Source organism: Panthera pardus, unplaced genomic scaffold (assembly GCF_024362965.1).
Source record: "Panthera pardus isolate Hobbes unplaced genomic scaffold, ASM2436296v1 HiC_scaffold_7, whole genome shotgun sequence".
NCBI lineage: Eukaryota > Metazoa > Chordata > Mammalia > Carnivora > Felidae > Panthera > Panthera pardus.
Genome location: NW_026527002.1, coordinates 29,811,881 through 29,830,075, shown reverse-complemented (window position 1 = coordinate 29,830,075; position 18,195 = coordinate 29,811,881). Strand labels below are relative to the sequence as shown.

Below are 18,195 nucleotides of genomic sequence, written 5' to 3'. Positions count from 1 at the left end.
CTTTAAATTTCATTTTTTAATTTTAGTAGTTTTGTTACATTGTAACAAATCTATGGAACTTACTAATGTTCTCTTTGTGCATTCTATAATTAATGCTTGTTACAGTTCCATATGCACTGAGTTAAAGCATATGCTCCATTATCAGGGTATAATGTTTGATATATAGCCTAAAGATTGACCTTATTACGTTTATTTTTCTACTTCACCTGTCTCATACTGAGTGATATGTTAAATTCTTCTGTTATTAGTGTGTTTCTCAGTATTTCTCCTTGGAACTCATAAAGTCTTTTTTTTTTTTAATGTTTATTGATTTATTTTCAGAGAACACAAGCAGAGGAGGGTGAGAGAGAGAGAGAGAGAATAGAGAGAATGGAGGGAGAGAAGCAGGCTCCACACTCAGGGGGAGTCCAATGCAGGGCTCTGTCTCACGACCATGAGATGACCTGAGCTGAAATCAGGAGTTGGACATGTAACCCACTGACCACCCAGGCACTCCTACAACTCTTAGAGCTTTTATCTTATATAAGGTGGAAGCTGTATTATTTGATGCCTATACATAACTTACACCTTACTGTATCATTTTAACTTTACTTACAGTATCCTTTGTTTTGTTTCATCCTTTTGGACTTAGTCTACTTTGACATCAAAAATGAAAACTCTGCCTCCTAACTATTATTGCCATTTGCTTGGTACATGTTGGTCCACTTTTATTTGTAGCCCTTTTGAATCATTGTTTCAAGTGTGTCTCTTGAATACAGCCTGGAATGGAGTTTTGTTTTATAATGAATTTAATTTTTTTTCTTTTAACAAAACGGGCCTGTTCATTTTTTAATATGACAGTTTAGTCTCAATTCTACCCTTTAGTCTTAGTTTTTTGTTGGACCTAACAAAAGGACTGCTACAGGCATCTTATAAAGTTTTCCCGGTCATCTTAAGATTGTATGAAGCTCATCCTTTATGGGTTCCTTGGGAAGGGCACATGTGCATAAAGTTCCATGAGTTCTGGCATGTTCCAAACTCTTCTTCTGTGGCTTTGAAACTTGAACAGCTTGGCTGGATGTAATATCCTTAAGAAACAAAGTATGGACTGAATTTCTTGAAAATGCTGTTTTACTGTTGCCTTGCTTTGTATGTCGCTTTTGAGAAATCTGATGCCATTCTAATTTTTTTGGCCTTTTAATTCATGTTTTACTTGGAGGCTCTTTTTGTTTTGTTTTGCTTTTTTGTTTTTTAATCTTTCTAATTGTACAATGATCTTGGAATTGCTCATTCTGGCAGTTTTCTCCTTTAACATGTACACTCATGTCTTTTTTTATTCAGGAAAATCTTTGAATTATAGTTTTAAAAATTTTTTATGTTTATTTATTATTGAGAGAAAGAGAGACACAGAGCGTGAGCAGGGGAGGGTTAGAGAGAGGGGGGAGACACAGAATCCGAAGTAGGCTCCAGGCCCTGAGCTGTCAGCACAGAGCCTGTCGCGGGGCTCGAACTCACAAACTGTGAGATCATGCCCTGAGCCGAAGTCGGTCGCCCAACCGACTGAGCCAGGCACCCCTGAATTATAGTTTTAAATACTAATTCAGTTCTCATTTTCATTTTCTGTTCTGTTTTCATTTCTTCAGGACACTAGTATTAATGTTCAACCTGCTTTGTGTCATCTTTTTCAACCACTTTCTCTCTGACCCTTTTCACTTCTTTCCTGTATTGCTTTTCCTCATTGCCCTTCATTAGGTTTTTATTGGCATCTGTTCTCCTAAGGGTACCTTGTAATCTACTTTTCATTCATGATACAATTTTGTCTCCCCCCTCCCCCATCTTCTTTTCTGAGGTTTATGCATCTTTTATTTCTTCCTTTTCCCACCCCATTTCTACAGCAGTTTTTTTGAATTTCTGATTTAACTCCCTCCCCCACCCCCATATTTACAAACATTTGTTTGAGGGTTTTAATTCAGGTTGGATTGATTTCATTTTCAGTTTTTTTCAGTCTCATTGTGGACTTTTTGGGGGAGACTTTATCAGCCAAAAAAAAAAACCAAAAACAAAAACCAAACACTTTCATTAGCAAATGTCTGATATTTTATAGTAGTTCTGTATGGATGTGGTCTCCTTTTTTCTATTTCTGTTCATTTTGTGATCAGGGTTCCTGATTTCAGAACTTTTTATTCCCAGTTCTGCCCTTCTGTGCAGTTTGTTTTATGATAATCTATTAAGTTGTGGTGGGGTTGGGGGTTGGCCTATGTTTCACTTTTATTTCTGTAGGATCCTTAATTTTTCACTAATTCTTTTCCTTCACTTCTTAGTCTAAAAGGGGTGGCACTTTTCTTAAAATTTTTCTTGAGCTATAATTGACATATAACATTTCTTTCTTTTCTTTTCTTTTCTTTTTTTTTTTTTTGAGAGAGAGAGAGAGAGAGAGAGAGAGAGAGAGAGAGAGACAGAGCACGAGTTGGGGAGGGGCGGAGAGAGAGGGAGACACAGAATCAGAAGCAGGCCCCAGGCTCTGAGCTGTCAGCACAGAGCCAGACGGAGGGCTGGAACCCATGAACCAGGACATCATGACCTGAGCCGAGAAAGTCAGATGCTAAACTGACTGAACTACTCAGGCACCCCAGACATATAACATTATTTTAATTTCAGGTATACAGTATAATGATTTCATATTTGGATATATTGTGCAATGATCACCACCACAATAAGTCTAGTGAATATCTATCATCACATAATAGAGTTTTTTTCTTCTTGTAGTGAGAACTTTTAAGATCTACTTTCTTAGCAACTTTGAAATATGGGATACAGAATTATTTTTTTTACATTTAATAACTTGTTTTATTATTTTATTTTTTTAAATTTACATCCAAATTAGTTAGCATATAGTGCAACAATGATTTCAGGAGTAGATTCCTTAATGCACCTTACCCAGTTAGCCCATCCCCCCTCCCACAACCCCTCCAGCAACCCTCAGTTTGTTTTCTGCATTTAAGAGTCTCTCATGTTTTGTTCCCCTCCCTCTTTTTATATTATTTTTGTTTCCCTTCCCTTATGTTCATCTGTTTTGTTTCTTAAAGTCCTCATATGAGTGAAGTCATATGATTTTTGTCTTTCTCTGACTAATTTTGCTTATTATGATACCCTCCAGCTCCATCCATGTAGTTGCAAATGGCAAGATTTCATTCTTTTTGATTGCCGAGTGATCTTCCATTGTATATATATACACCACTTCTTTATCCATTCATCCATCGATGGACATTTGGGCTCTTTCCATACTTTGGCTATTGTTGATAGTGCTGCTATAAACATGGGGGTGCATGTGTGTCTTCAAAACAGCACACCTGTATCCCTTGGATAAATGCCTAGTAGTGCAATTAATTGCTGGGTCATAGGGTAGTTCTACTTTTAATTTTTTAAGGAACCTCCATACTGTTTTCCAGAGTGGCTGCACCAGCTTGCATTCCCACCAGCAATGCAAAAGAGATCCTCTTTCTCCTCATCCTCACCAACATCTGTTGTTGCCTGAGTTGTTAATATTAGCCATTCTGACAGGTGTGAGGTGGTATCTCATTGTGGTTTTGATTTGTATTTCCTTGTTGATGAGTGATGTTGAGCATTTTTTCATGCGTCGGTTGGCCATCTGGATGTCTTCTTTGGAGAAGTGTCTATTCATGTCCCCTGAACATTTCTTCACTGGATTATTTGTTTTTTGGGTGTTGAGTTTGATAAGTTCTTTATAGATTTTGGATACTAACCCTTTATCTGATATGTCATTTGCAAATATCTTCTCCCATTCTGTTGGTTGCCCTTTAGTTTTGCTGTTTGTTTCCTTCGCTGTGCAGAAGCTTTTTATCTTGATGAGGTCCCAGTAGTTCATTTTTGCTTTTGTTTCCCTTGCCTCCGGAGATGTGTTAAGAAGTTGCTGTAGCCAAGATCAAAGAAGTTTTTGCCTGCTTTCCTTGAGGATTTTGATGGCTTCCTGTCTTACATTGAGGTCTTTCCTTCATTTTGAGTTTATTTTTGTGTATGGTGTAAGAAAGTGGTCCAGGTTTAGCCTTCTGCACGTCGCTGTCCAGTTTCCCAGCACCACTTGCTGAAGAGACTGTCTTTATTCCATTGGATATTCTTTCCTGCTTTGTCAAAGATTAGTTGGCCACATGTTTGTGGGTCCATTTCTGGGTTCTCTATTCTGTTCCGTTGATCTGAGTGTCTGTTCTTGTGCCAGTACCATACTGTCTTGATGATTACAGCTGTGTAGTATAGCTTGAAATCTGGGATTGTGATGCCTCCTGCTTTGGTTTTCTTTTTCAAGATTGCTTTGGCTATTCGGGGTCTTTTCTGGTTCCATACAAATTTTAGGATTATTTGTTCTAGCTCTGTGAAGAATGCTCGTGTTATTTTGATAGGGATTGCTTTGAATATGTAGATTGCTTTGGGTAGTGTTGACATGTTAACAATATTTGTTCTTGCTATCCAGAAGCATGGAATCTTTTTCCATTTTTTTGTGTCTTCTTCAATTCTTTCATAAGCTTTCTATAGTTTTCAGTGTATAGATTTTTCACCTCTTTGGTTAGATTTATTCCTAGGTATTTTATGGTTTTTGGTGCAACAGTAAATGGGATCAATTCCTTGATTTCTCTTTCTGTCGCTTCATTGTTGGTGTATAGGATTGCAACCATTTTTTGTGCGTTGATTTTATATCCTGCAACTTTGCTGAATTCATGAATCAGTTCTAGCAGGTTTTTTTTGTTTTTTTTTTTTTTTTTTTTGTGGAATCTTTTGGGTTTTCCATATAGAGTATCATGTTGTCTGTGAAGAGTGAAAGTTTGACCTCCTCCTGGCTGATTTGGATGCTTTTTATTTCTTTGTGTTGTCTGGTTGCAGAGGCTAAGACTTGTAATACTATGTTGAATAACAGTGGAGAGAGTGGACATCCCTGTCTTGTTCCTGACCTTAGGGGGAAAGCTCTGTTTTTCCCCATTGAGGATGATATTAGCATTGGGTCGTTCATATGTGGCTTTTATGATCTTGAGGTATGCTCCTTCTATCCCTACCTCTTGAGGGTTTTTATCAAGAAAGGATGCTGTATTTTGTCAAATGCTTTCTCTGCATCTATTGAGAGGATTCTATGGTTCTTGTCCTTTCTTTTATTGATGTGATGGATCACATTGATTGTTTTGTGGATATTGAACCAGCCCTGCATCCCAGGTATAAATCCCGCTGAGTCGTGGTGAATAATGTTTTTAATGTATTGTTGGATCCAGTTGGCTAATAATATCTTGTTGAGGGTTTTTGCATCCATGTTCGTCAGGGAAATTGGTCTATAGTTCTCCTTTTTAGTGGGGTTTCTGGTTTTGGAATCAAGGTAATGCTGGCTTCATAGAAAGAGTTTGGAAGTTTTCCTTCCATTTCTATTTTTTTTGGAACACCTTCAAGAGAATAGGTGTTAACTCTTCCTTAAATGTTCGGTAGAATTTCCCTGAAAGCCATCTGGCCCTGGACTCTTGTTTTTTGGCAGATTTTTGATTGCTAATTTGATTTCCTTACTGGTTATGGGTCTGTTCAAATTTTCTATTTCTTCCTGTTTCAGTTTTGGTAGTGTATTTATGTTTCCAGGAATTTGTCCATTTCTTCCAGATTGCCCATTTTATTGGCATATAATTGCTCATAATATTCTCTTATTATTTTTATTTCTGCTGTGTTGGCTGTGCTGTCTCCTCTTTCATTCTTGATTTTATTTGGGTCCTTTCCTTTTTCTTGATCAAACTGGCTAGTGGTTTATCAATTTTGTTAATTCTTTCAGAGAACCAGCATTTGGTTTCATTGATCTGGTGTTTTTTTTTTTGTTTTGTTTTGTTTTTTTTTTTGGTTTTGATAGCATTAATTTCTGCTCTAATCTTTATTATTTCCTGTCTTCTGCTGTTTTTGGGTTTTATTTGCTGTTCTTTTTCCAGCTCCTTAAGGCATAAGGTTATGTTGTATATCTGTGATCTTTCTTCCTTCTTTAGGGAGACCTAGATTGCTATATACTTTCCTCTTATGATCCCCTTTGCTGCGTCCCAGAGGTTTTGGGTTGTGGTGTTTATCATTTTCATTGGCTTCCATATACTTTTTAATTTCCTCTTTAACTTCTTGGTTGGCCCATTCATTCTTTAGTAGGATGTTCTTGAGTCTCCAAGTATTTGTTATCTTTCCAAATTTTTTCTTGTGGTTGATTTTGAGTTTCATAGCATTGTGGTCCGAAAATATGCACGGTATGATCTCAATATTTTTGTACTTACTTAGGGCTGATTTGTGTCCCTATATGTGGTCTATTTTGGAGAACGTTCCATGTGCACTGGAGAAGACTGTATATTCTGCTGCTTTATGATGAACTGTTCTGAATATATCTGTTAAGTCCATCTGGTCCAGTGTGTCATTCAAAGCCATTGTTTCCTTGTTGATTTTTTGATTAGATGATCTGTCCATTGTGAGTGGGGTGTTGGAGTCTCCTACTATTATGGTATTACTATTGATGAGTCTCTTTATGTTTGTGATTGATTTATATATTTGGGTGCTCTCACATTTGGCACATAAATGTTTACAATTGTTAGGTCTTCTTGGTGGATAGACCCCTTGATTATGATATAATGCCCTTCTGCATCTCTTGATACAGTCTTTAAAGTCTAGATTGTCTAATATAAGTATGGCTACTCCGACTTTCTTGTGTTGAGAATTAGCATGATAGCTGGTTCTCCATCCCCTTATTTTCAATCTGAAGGTGTCTTTAGGTCTAAAGTGAGTCTCTTATAAACAGCATATAGATGGATCTTGTTTTCTTATCCATTCTGTTACCCTGTGTCTTTTGATTGGAGCATTGAGTCCATTGACGTTTAGAGTGAGTACTGAAAGATATGAATTTATTGCCATTATGATGCTTGTAGAGTTGGAGTTTCTGGTGGTGGTCTCTGGTCCTTTATAATCTTTGTTGCTTTTGGTATTTATTTATATATATATATTTTCATCTTTTCTCCCTTCAGAGAGTCCTCCTTAAAATTTCTTGCAGGGCTGGTTTAGTGGTCACAAACTCCTTTAATTTTTGTTTGGGAAACTTTTTATCTCTCCTTCTATCTCCTTCTATTTTGAATGACAGTCTTGCTGGATAAAGAATTCTTGGCTGCATATTTTTCTGTTTCAGCACATTGAATATGGGATACAGATTTATTAACTATAGTTACCATGTAATATATTATATCCCCATGAATTATTTTATAACTGGAAATTTATACCGTTGGACCCCCTTTATCCATCTTGTTCATCCTCAACCCCTGGCACCCACCAATCTGTTTTCTGTATCTAAGCTTGGTTGTTGTTTTGTTTTGTTTTGTTTTGTTTTAATGTTTATTTTAGAAGGAGAGAGAGCATGCGCACGCAAGCACAGGGGAGGGGCAGAGAGAGGAAGACACAGAATCTGAAGCTGGCTCTAGGCTCTGAGCTTTCAGCACAGAGCCTGATGCCGGGTTTGACCTCAAGAACTGCAAGATCATGCCCTGAGCCGAAGCCAGATGCTTAACCAACTGAGCTACCCAAATGCTCCATATTTTGTTTTGTTTTTACATTGCACATATACGTGGAATAACCAATCTTATTGGACTCTCCCCAAGAAGTACAGCTTCCTTGAAGCTGTGCGGTTAGGTTCTACTTTTTTTCTAGTGCCTTCTCTGTAAAGAGAAGTCTTTATATACATAATCTTGCAGGACTATGAATTACCAAATTCTTACCTGTTTTCAGAATTTTTGTATTTGTTGTCTCACTTTTTCTTTCTTAGGGTAGTTAGCTTCCCTGGGGCTGCCAGGTTAGGGTCTGCATATTTTCCAGCTCCTTCCATAGTAGGGCTATGAATTACCAAATCCTTATATGTGTTCAACATATTTGTATTTGTTGTCTCACTTCCTGTTTAAGGTAGTTTTGTCTGTGTTCCTTCTGGGTCCTCTGTTCCCTTCTTGCGACAGTCTTTTCTGCCTCCTCTCCCCAACTTAGCATCTACAAGCTTTCGATGCTCTGTTAGGATTTTTTTGTTTGTTTGTTTGTTTTTCCCTTTACTTCAGGTAGTTTGAAATTTTGTGTTTTCTGGATCCTAGAACTGCTGAAGGAATTGGTCCTGTGGGTTTTATTTGTCCTTGTTAATTTTTATTTGCTTTTTGTGGAAAGATAATATGGGGTTTTAAAATCAGAATGCCAGGAGCACCTGAGTGGCTCAGTTGGTTGAGAGTCTGACTTCAGCTCGGGTCATGATTCCACAGTTTGTGGGTTTGAACCTCACAGCAGGCTCATTGCTGTCAGTGCGGAGTCCATTTTGGATCCTCTGTTCCCTGCCCACCCCCCCCTCCCCCCCCCCCCCGTCTCTGCCCCTCCCCTGCTCATGCTCTCTCTGTCAAAAATAAATAATAAACATTAAGAAATAGAAATCAGAATGCCACTATTATTCCCCAAACCTGAGTACTTCTTTAATGGAAGTTTTGTAAATGAAGAAATTCAAAGCAAATATTACAGTTATATACATTTGTCCTTAAAAAAGAAGCTAGAGTTTTGAGATTCCTAAATTTAATGTAGTTAATGTCTATGTTAAGTACCATTTCTCTGACCTTTATTGTAGTTGTTATCATGAAAAAAAAGACTTAATAATAACCACAGATTTTTGTATTTTATTTCACTATCAATTGTTTGTACCTTTTTCCTTCTGAAAATATCATTAAGTTGTAAGACTGAGAACTGACCAAAGAACATCTGAAAATGCAGACTTATTTGTAGGTGAGTTGACTAAGGTTCAGAGAGATGTGAGGTAAGGTAGATGTGGTATAAGGTAGATGGAGATGTGACTAGAACCCTGACTTCCAGACCATTTCTCTTTCCTCAACATTAGACATTTCTTTTTAGGAGTCAAGACATTCCATGTATAGTTTGGCCATTGTACAAAGTATAATTCTAGGCTGTAAATCTGTGATCTATATAGTAATAAAATAGAAGAGAGGAGTTTGTCAAGAAGGCATAGGACCAGGGCGCCTGGGTGGCTCAGTCGGTTAAGCATCCAACTTCGGCTCAGGTCATGATCTCACAGTCCATGAGTTCGAGCCCCATGTCGGGCTCTGTGCTGATAGCTCAGAGCCTGGAGCCTGTTTCAGATTCTGTGTCTCCCTTGCTCTCTGACCCTTTCCCATTCATGCTCTGTCTCTTTCTGTGTCAAAAATAAATGTTAAAAAATAAAAAGAAAGAAAAAAGAAGGTATAGGACCTAGGGGTGCCTGGCTGGCTCAGTCTGTAGAGCATGTGATTCTCGATCTTGGGGTTGCGAGTTCAAACCCCATGTTGGGCATGGAGCCTACTTAGAAAAAAAGCTATGAAACCTCCCAGAATGATGTCCTTGAGGGAAGAGGATTTTAAAAAAGCTTGCAGCTATGATGTGCTGTTTTAAAGCAAGGACTTTAACTGTGAGAAAATAAAATGGTTATGTTATTCATAAAGGAGCTGCAAGCACTCTACAACTTTAACCTTTTATGTTTCCATTGAAGTCAAAAGTAAACAGTGTGACCTTTTAGTTTTGGATTTTCTTAAAATTATAAAGAAATAATGCCAGGAAAATATTACCAAGGAGAAATGCTAATTTATTGATTTTTTTTTTTCTGTGATCTTTTGCATTTTGCTGATTCTTGAGTTTTTCAATGTGAATTCAGAAGGGTTACACACACACACACACACGCGCGCGCGCCCGAAACTAAAGGGAGTCATAATTTGAATGCATGCCTTAAACAAGTAGGAACAGTCTAATAGGTTCCTAATTAGGAAATGACATTTATGAGGCAAAGTTAAATCATTATGGGTCTGTTTCCTTTAATTTTGGGAGACTTACTTAGGTGAAATGCACTGTTTGTTTACTGCTGTGTTTTCTGGCATCATGGTTTAGGGAATAATTTCATCTTAAATATAGTCTATGAGGTCCTTTTATATGCTGGGCACTCTCCCAGGTGCTTTACATCAGTTTATTATGACTATTAAAACAGTGGTTCAAAATAAGTTGGTATCCCCATTTTGATGACAAGAAGAGTAAAACATGAAAAGGAAACTTTTTCAAGATTATAGTTTTAAGCAGTGGCACAAACTCAAATCTCTAAGAAGAACGATCTTCAGTATCATAATTCTATAGAAGCATCAGACTAAGATAGGATTCAGAACACATTTGTACAATGTAGACCATAGCCTTAATTATTTGGTAATTGAATACTCTCTGGTAATATTTGTCTGTAAAAGAATGTTCTTTCTGACTATAAGACTCCTTGCCTGAGAGCAATAAAGGAGTTTCTTTATTAGAAATGGACAGAAGCATTACCAGTATGTATCGCTATCGTTCCTCCAGCCTACAATTCTATCTGAATAGAATACCAAGGGGTTATTCATGAAAGATCTTGATATTTGCTTTCTAGGACATGAGCTATGGACCATCACATGTACCGTGGGACAAGGGAGAAAATATGCCATTCTTCATATAAACTAACAAAAGCCACTAAAGTTAATTTGGTTTTATGTATTTGGAAAGCAAACATCCGTTTAACATTTGTTACTAGTTCTTTCTTAAATTTGATATACAGTAAGACAAAGGCAGTAAAACCTTTGACATCAAATTTTAATCATTTTTAAATTGCTTTGGCACAAAGGATGTACTGAGGTACAGTGTTATTTTTTTCATATTTTAGATACAAAATAAATACATTAGTCATCAATTCCTGTTTCTTTTTAAAATTTTTGTGTTTTTTTAATTGAAGTATAAACGTATGGTAATAGATTAGCTTCAGGTGTACAACATAATGATTCATCAGTTCTGTATCTTAGTGCTCACCATGGTAAGTGTAGTCACCATTTGTCACCAAACAACAATATACAAAATTATTGATTTTCTTCCCTATGCTGTACTTTTCATTTCCGTGAGTTATTTCATAACTGTAAACCTGTCTTCTTAATCCCTTTTATCTAATTCAGCCATCCCTCCACCCACCTCCCCTCTGGCAACCATTATTTTATTCTCTATATCTAAGAATCTATTTTTGTTCATTTGTTTTGTTTTTTAGATTCCACATATATTGAAATCATATGGTATTTGTCTTTCTCTAGCTTATTTTGCTTTGTGTAATACCTTCTAGGTCCATGCATATTATCACAAATGTCAAGTCTCATTCTTTTTTATGGCTGAGTAATATTCCATTATGTCTGTCTATTCTATTTCCCATCTTCTTTATCCATTCATCTGTTGAAAGACCCTTGGGTTGCATCTGTATCTTGGCTATTGTAAATAATGCTGCAGTAAACATAAAGGTACATACATCTTTTTGAATTAGTGTCTTCATTTTCTTTAGGTAGTGCATCCAGTAGTGCAATTGCTGGGTTGTATGCTATTTCTATTTTAATTTTTTTGAGGACCTCCCATACTGTTTCCCACAGTAGCTGTGCCAATTTAAATGCATGAGAGTTCCTTTTATGTGAATGCTGCAGCTAGGACTCCTAGTAGCATGTTCAAGAAAAGTGGTCTTGTTCCTGTGCTCAGAAGGAAAGCTTTCTCAGGGGTGCCTGGATGGCTTAGTCAGTTAAGCATCCAAATTTGGCTCAGGTTAGGATCTCACGGCTCATGGATTCAAGCCCTGTGTCGGGCTCTGTGCTGACAGCTCGGATCCTGGAGCCTGCTTTAGATTCTATGTCTCCCTCTCCCTCTCTGCCCCTCCTCTGCTCATGCTCTGTCTTCCTCTCTCTCTCAAAAATAAACATTAAATTTTTCAAGAAGAAAAGCAGGGCATCAGTATTTCACCACAGTATGATGTTATCTGTGGGCTTTTCATATATGGCCTTTATTATAATGTTGAGGTATGTTCCCTGTAAACCGATTTCGCTGAGGATTTTTAACATGAACAGATGTTGAAAATTGTCACATGCTTTTTCTGCATCTGTTGGGATGATCATGTGATTTTTATCTTTCATTTTGTGGATGTGCTGTATCACATTGATTGATTTGCAAATATTAAACCATCTTTGCATCCTTGGAATGAATCCCACTTGGTCATAGTGAATGATCATTTTAATGTATTGTTGAATGTGGTTTGCTAATATATTGAGGATTTTTGCATGTTCATCAGAGATAATCGCCTATAGTGTTCTTCTTTTATAATGTCTTTGTCTAGTTTTGGTATCAGAGTAATGCTGGCCTCATAGAATGAATTTGGGAGCTTTCCTCCTTCTGTCCTTTAGAATACTTTGAGAAGAATATGTATTGTGTGTGTGTGTGTGTGTGTGTGTGTGTGTGTGTGTGTGTGTGTGTATTTTCTTTTAGTATTGACTCTTTAAATATTTGGTACAATTCACCTGTGACTGCATCTGGTTCTAGACTTTTGTTTGTTGGGAGTTTGATTACTGATTCAATTTCGTTGCTAGTTACTGGTGTGTTCAAATTTTCTATTTCTTCCTCATTTAAGGTATGGAAGTTTATAGGTTTCTAAGAATTTATTCCTCTAGGTTGCCCAGTTTGTTGGCATATGATTTTTCATAATATTCTTATAATCCTTTGTATTTCTGTGCTATAAGTTGTTTATCCACCTTCATTTCTGATTGAGTCCTTTGTTTTTGTTGATGAATCTGGCTAAAGGTTTATCGGTTTTGCCTTTGTGGAGAACCAGTTTGGTGTCATTGAACTTTTCCATGTTTATTTTTAGTCTCTGTTTTATTTTTGCTCTAGTCTTAATATTTCCTTCTATTAGCTTTGGGCCATATTCTTTGTCTAGATTTCTTAATTTAAGGGTTTGTAAGGTGTTTGAGATTTTTGTTTCTTGAGTTAGACCTGTATTGCTATAAATTTCCCTCTTAAAATTCATTTTTGCTGCATCCCAAAGATTTTGTACAGTTGTATTTCTCATTTATCTCCATGTATTTTTACTTCCTCTTTGATTTCTTGGTTGACCTATTGATTGTTTAGTAGCATATTGTTTAGTCTTTGTGTATTTGTATTCTTTGCAGGTTTTTTCTTGTAATTGATTTCTAGTTTCATACTGTTGTAGCCAGAAAAGATGCTTGATAGTATTTCAATCTTGAATTTATAGACATTTGTCTTATGGTCTAACATGTCCTGGAGAATGTTCTATGTGCACTTGAAAACAACGTGTATTCTGTTTTCAGATGAAATGTTTCGTATATATGTTAGGTCCACTGGTCCAATGTGCCATTCAAGATACTGTTTCCCATTAACTTTCTGTCTGGATGGCATATACATTGATGTAAGTGTTGTGTTAAAGGCCCCTACTGTTATTGTATTACTGTCAATTTCTCCGTTTAGGTCTTTTAGTAATTGTTTTATATATTTGGATGTTCCAATGATGGGTGCATAGATATTTACAATTATTAACCCTGTTTTAAAATTTTTCCCTTTATCATTATATAATGCCCTTCTTTGTCTTTTGTTACAGTCTTTGTTTTAAAGTCTGTTTTGTGGGATATAAATATTGCTGCTCAGGCTTTTTTTCCACTTCTGTTTGCATGGAACCTTTTTTTCCATTCTTTAAGTGGTCTAAAGTGAGCCTCTTACAGGTGGCAAATGGATAGGTCTTTTTTTTTTTTTTTAATCTGTTCATTTACCCTGTATCTTTTGATTGTAACATTTAGTCCTTTTATATTAAAAGTAACTATCCATAGGTATGTACTTATTGCCATTTTTTGTGCCTTATTTTCTGGTTCTTCTCTATTCCTTTCTTCTCTTGCTCTCTCTTGTGGTTTGATGGCCTTTAGTATTATGCTTGGATTCCTTCCTCTTTTTTTGTGTTTTCCTATTAATTATAGGTTTTTGATTTGTGGTTGCCATTAGGTTCCTATATAAAATCTTATGGGTGTAGCAGTTTATATAAAGTTGATGATTGCTTAAGTTTAAACATATTCTAAAAGCACTAAATATTTACTTCCCCACCCTTGTTTTATGAATGTCCTATATATATATGTCATATATATACGTCATATATATATATATATATGAATATTTTTTTAAAGTTTATTCATTCATTTTGAGAGAGAGAGAGCAAGAGCATGAGCAGGGGAGGGGCAGAGAGAGAGAGAGAATCTTAAGCAGGCCCTACACTCTCAGTGTAGAGCCCAGTGTGGGGCTCAAACTCCTGAACCGTGAGGTCATGGCCTGAGCTGAAATCAAGTCAGACACTTAACTGACTGAGCCACCCACACACCCCACGAATGTCATATTTTATATCCTTTTATTTATGTGTATCCCTTGACTCATTTTGTATATTTTACTACTTTCATGTTTTTTTTTTTAACCTCCATACTGGTTTTATAAGTGATTTACCTGCCTTTATTATATGTTTGCATTTATCTGTGAATTTTTTTTTTTTCATAATTTTCTTATTATTATGGCCTTTTCTTTCCACTCAGGATTCCCTTCAACATTTTGTGTAAGTCAAGTTTGGTGGTGATAAACTCCTTTAACTTCTGTTTGTCTAGGAAACTCTTTATCTCTCCTGTTCCAAACAGTTCTGTTGCTGGGTAGAATATTCTGGTTGCAGATACTTTCCTGTAAGCATTTTGACTGTATCATGACACTACCTTCTGGCCTGCAAGTTTCTGCCAAAAAAGTCAGCCAGTAGCCTTATGGAATTCCCCTTGTATGCAACTGTTTTTTGCTCTTGCTTTTAAAATTCTTTTAATAATTAACATGGCAAGGGGCACCTAGTTGGCTCAGTTGGTTGAATGTCCAACTTTGGCTCAGGTCATGATCTCCAGCTCGAGAGTTCAAGCCCCGCATCAGTCTCTGTGCTGACAGCTCAGAGCCTAGAGCCTGTTTCAGATTCTGGGTCTCCCTCTCTGCCCCTCCCTCCCTCTCTCAAAAATAAATAAACTTTAAAAAAATTTTTTAAAAATAACATGGCAAAAATGATGTAGGGAGGTGTGGACTTCCTTGGGTTCATCTTGTTGGAGGGTCTCTGCCTCCTGTATATGGATGTCTGTTTCTTTCAGGTTATGGAAGTTTTCAGCTATAATTTATTCAAATAAGTTTTCTGCCCCTTCTTGCTTCTCCTTCAGAGAGCTAATGTTATTATGCCTGATGAAATCGTTGAGTTCTCTTATTTTTTTCTTTTTGCTATTCAACTTGGTTGCTTTCCATTTCCCTGTCTTCCAGATCACCAGTCTGTTCTTGTGCATCCTCCATTCTGTCATTGATTCCCTCTAGCATGGATTGAGTTCTTCATCTCTGATTGGTCGTTTTTATATTTTTTCTCTGTCAAAGATCTCAGGGATCTTCTACTTTTTTTTCCTCCCAAGTCCAGTGAGTATCTTTATGGCCATTACTTTGTATTCTTCATCAGGCATATTGTTTATCTCCATTTCATTTAGCCTTTTTGCTGTGATTTTTTTTTTCCTTGTCCTTTCATTTGGAACATAGACAAAATGAGGAGACGGGACTAACTCTCTGTTTATTTCTGTGTATGAGGAAGGTCTGTTTCCTGCTCTTGAGAGAAGTGGCCTTGCGAAGGGAAGTTTATGGTGCCATGTAGCACAATGCCCGTTGGTCACCAGAACCAGGCACTCCTGGGATATCTTCTGGGGGCTGTGCACACCCTACTGTTGTGGCTGAGTCACATTTGCCTTTAGTCCAGTTGGCTGCAATAACCTATTGTGTCTGCTGTGGGCACACCGTGCTGGGTTTGGTCACTGCATGCTTGTATGTGGGAGGTGTCTGTACCTACTCTGCCCTAGCTGTGGGCCCACCAGAGGGCAGAGCACTCTCCCTGTGGGGCTCCCTGAGAGGCTTTCTTCGGAAGGGGTGAGCAGCCATACTATATGTCTATACGCAGTCTTGTCTGCTGTAGCTGTAGGCTCACCAGGTGCAGGGCACCCTTCCTGGGTGGTCAGCTAAAAGGTTTGGCTGCTGGAACTGTGGGTGTGCTGGTGTGTGGGGTTATCTACCCCTCTATCCAAGGGACAGTCACTTGGTCCCTGCCCAGGCTGCTTGCAGGATGTGGTGGGGCAGGAGCTGCATTTGGGGAATGCCTGTCGAGTTGTGGGAGGAGTTGTATGGGGTGGGTCTGCAGGTGAATGTGGGGGTGGGGCAGGTGGTTCTAGCAAAATAGAAGGAGAATGCACAAGTTCCCACATGTATCTGGCTATTTAAGCTGGGGGAGATGAAGGGAAGTGGTGCCTGCCTCCACTTTTGTTCTTGGAGAAGTTTCCTGAAGATGTGTCATTGCACCACATGTTTTGTGATAGTAAATAAATCTATCTTTCCACATATACCACAGGCACTTTTCAAACTACTGCTTCTATGGTGTGTCTAGGCTGGGTTATTTATTATGGGTTACTTATTTTGGGTTATTTTAGGGTAGAGACTGTTTCCTATTGTCCTCCAGCTCTTCCAGAACTAAGCCTGCTCATTTTAAAAGTACCTGGGGTTAAACCCCACTGATTTTAAAAGCTTGTGAAGTTAAGCCCACTCATCTTCAGGGCCAAATGTTACAGGGACTTGTCTTCCCGGTGTGTTTCCACAATGCCTAGGGTACATGGCACGGAGCCTGATCATCTCACTTCTCCATGCTTGTGGTGACCTTCCTGTTTGTGGTTAGTCTCACCAGAGGGCTTTGGTTCCCAACTGCATGTCTGCCCCTTTTACCCTTTTGGTCTGGTCTCTCTATGATTAAGCTCTGTTCTGCCAGACTCTGGGTCCTTATTCAGTTCGTTGCACAAATGTAGCTGTTGGCTTGGTGTGTCTGTAGGGAAAGTTGAGCTCAGGATCCTCCTAGTGTGCTGTCTTCCAGCTCTCCCCCAACTCCTGTTATTTCCTTTTCTGTGAACAGATAGCATTGCCTTATATTCAGAAATTTAAACAATTACAAAAGGAATTTGAGGAAAAACCATTTGAAAATTACTTGCAGACATGATGAACCCTTTTTCTTAAACATTTCAGTGTGTGTTCCTTTAATAAGGGGGATACTCCCTAACATAACTACAGTTACAAAAATCAGGAAATTAATGGCGATATATTACCTAATATAGTGGCCTTACGCAAATTTTGAAAAATAGATCCAAGATCCAATCTAGGATCAAACATTGCACTTAATTGTCATTTCTCATCAATTGTCTTTAATCTGGAACTATTGCTTAGTCTTTGTCTTTTATGATCTTGCTATTTTTGAAAAATGTAGGCCAGTTACTTTGTAGTATGTCCCTTGATTTGGGTTTGTCTGGCTTTCTCAAGATAAAAGTTACATAGGGACATCTGGGTGGCTCAGTTGATCGTCTGACTTTGGCTCAGGTCATGATCTCATAGTTTGTGGGTTCAGGCCCTGCACTGGGCTTTGTGCTGACACTCTCTGCTCCTTCCCCATTCGTGCTCTCTCTCTCTCTCTCTCTGAAGAATAAATAAACATTTAAAAAAAATTTTTTTTAAGAGAAAACAAAAGATTAGAGTTACATTTTTGGCCGGAATGCCAGACAAGCAATGTTGTCTCTCAGTGCATCATAGGAAGAGGTACTTGATACCTTTTTGTCCCATTATTGGTGATAATAATACCACTTGATAGTGGTAGACCATTATAAAGAAGGTTTCCCATTATAAATGCAGGCATATCTCAGAGATATTGCAGGTTTGGTCCTAGACCATAGCAAAAAGGCCAGTCAGATGAATTTCTTGTTTTTTCCGGTACATATAAATTATGTGTTTATTTTACCATGGTATATTAAGTGTACAACAGCATTATGTCTAAAAAGGCAGTGTGCATACCTTAATACTTTATTGCTAAAAAATGCTAATCATCTGAGCTCATCATAATCACTGATCACTGTAACAAATGATGAAACAAATCATGAAATAATTTTTTTTTAACATTCTCCATATTCACTCAAATTCTCTCAATCAACCCTTAAAACTAAAGGAGGAACCTGTTTGAAAGTTTTTTTTTTCCATCTTATTTTTAAATGTTATTTGGTAGGATCCGAGGTGTTGGAACAGCAGCTATTAATATGTGCCTTGTGGCAACTGGCGTTGCAGATGCATATTATGAAATGGGAATTCATTGCTGGGATATGGCAGGAGCTGGCATCATTGTTACTGAAGCTGGTGGAGTGCTAATGGATGTGACAGGTAAAATGATGGGACACTGAAGCATTTTTCTCTCTGTTGGACTTTCCTTTAGTTACAGCT

General features: G+C 37.6%; 1 protein-coding gene and 1 long non-coding RNA gene across 6 annotated transcripts in view; one reads left to right on the top strand and one right to left on the bottom strand.

Annotated features, from left to right (window-relative positions):
* LOC109269416 (uncharacterized) overlaps positions 1-18,195 on the bottom strand; it is a 311,096-nt gene that overhangs the window by 6,122 nt on the left and 286,779 nt on the right. The window lies entirely within an intron of this gene.
* IMPA1 (inositol monophosphatase 1) overlaps positions 1-18,195 on the top strand; it is a 35,862-nt gene that overhangs the window by 14,846 nt on the left and 2,821 nt on the right. For all 5 annotated transcript variants that reach the window (XM_019453360.2, XM_019453359.2, XM_019453361.2 and 2 more), the window contains one exon: positions 17,984-18,135. In XM_019453360.2, the coding sequence (XP_019308905.1) occupies positions 17,984-18,135 (152 nt within the window). The remainder of the gene's footprint in view (positions 1-17,983; positions 18,136-18,195) is intronic.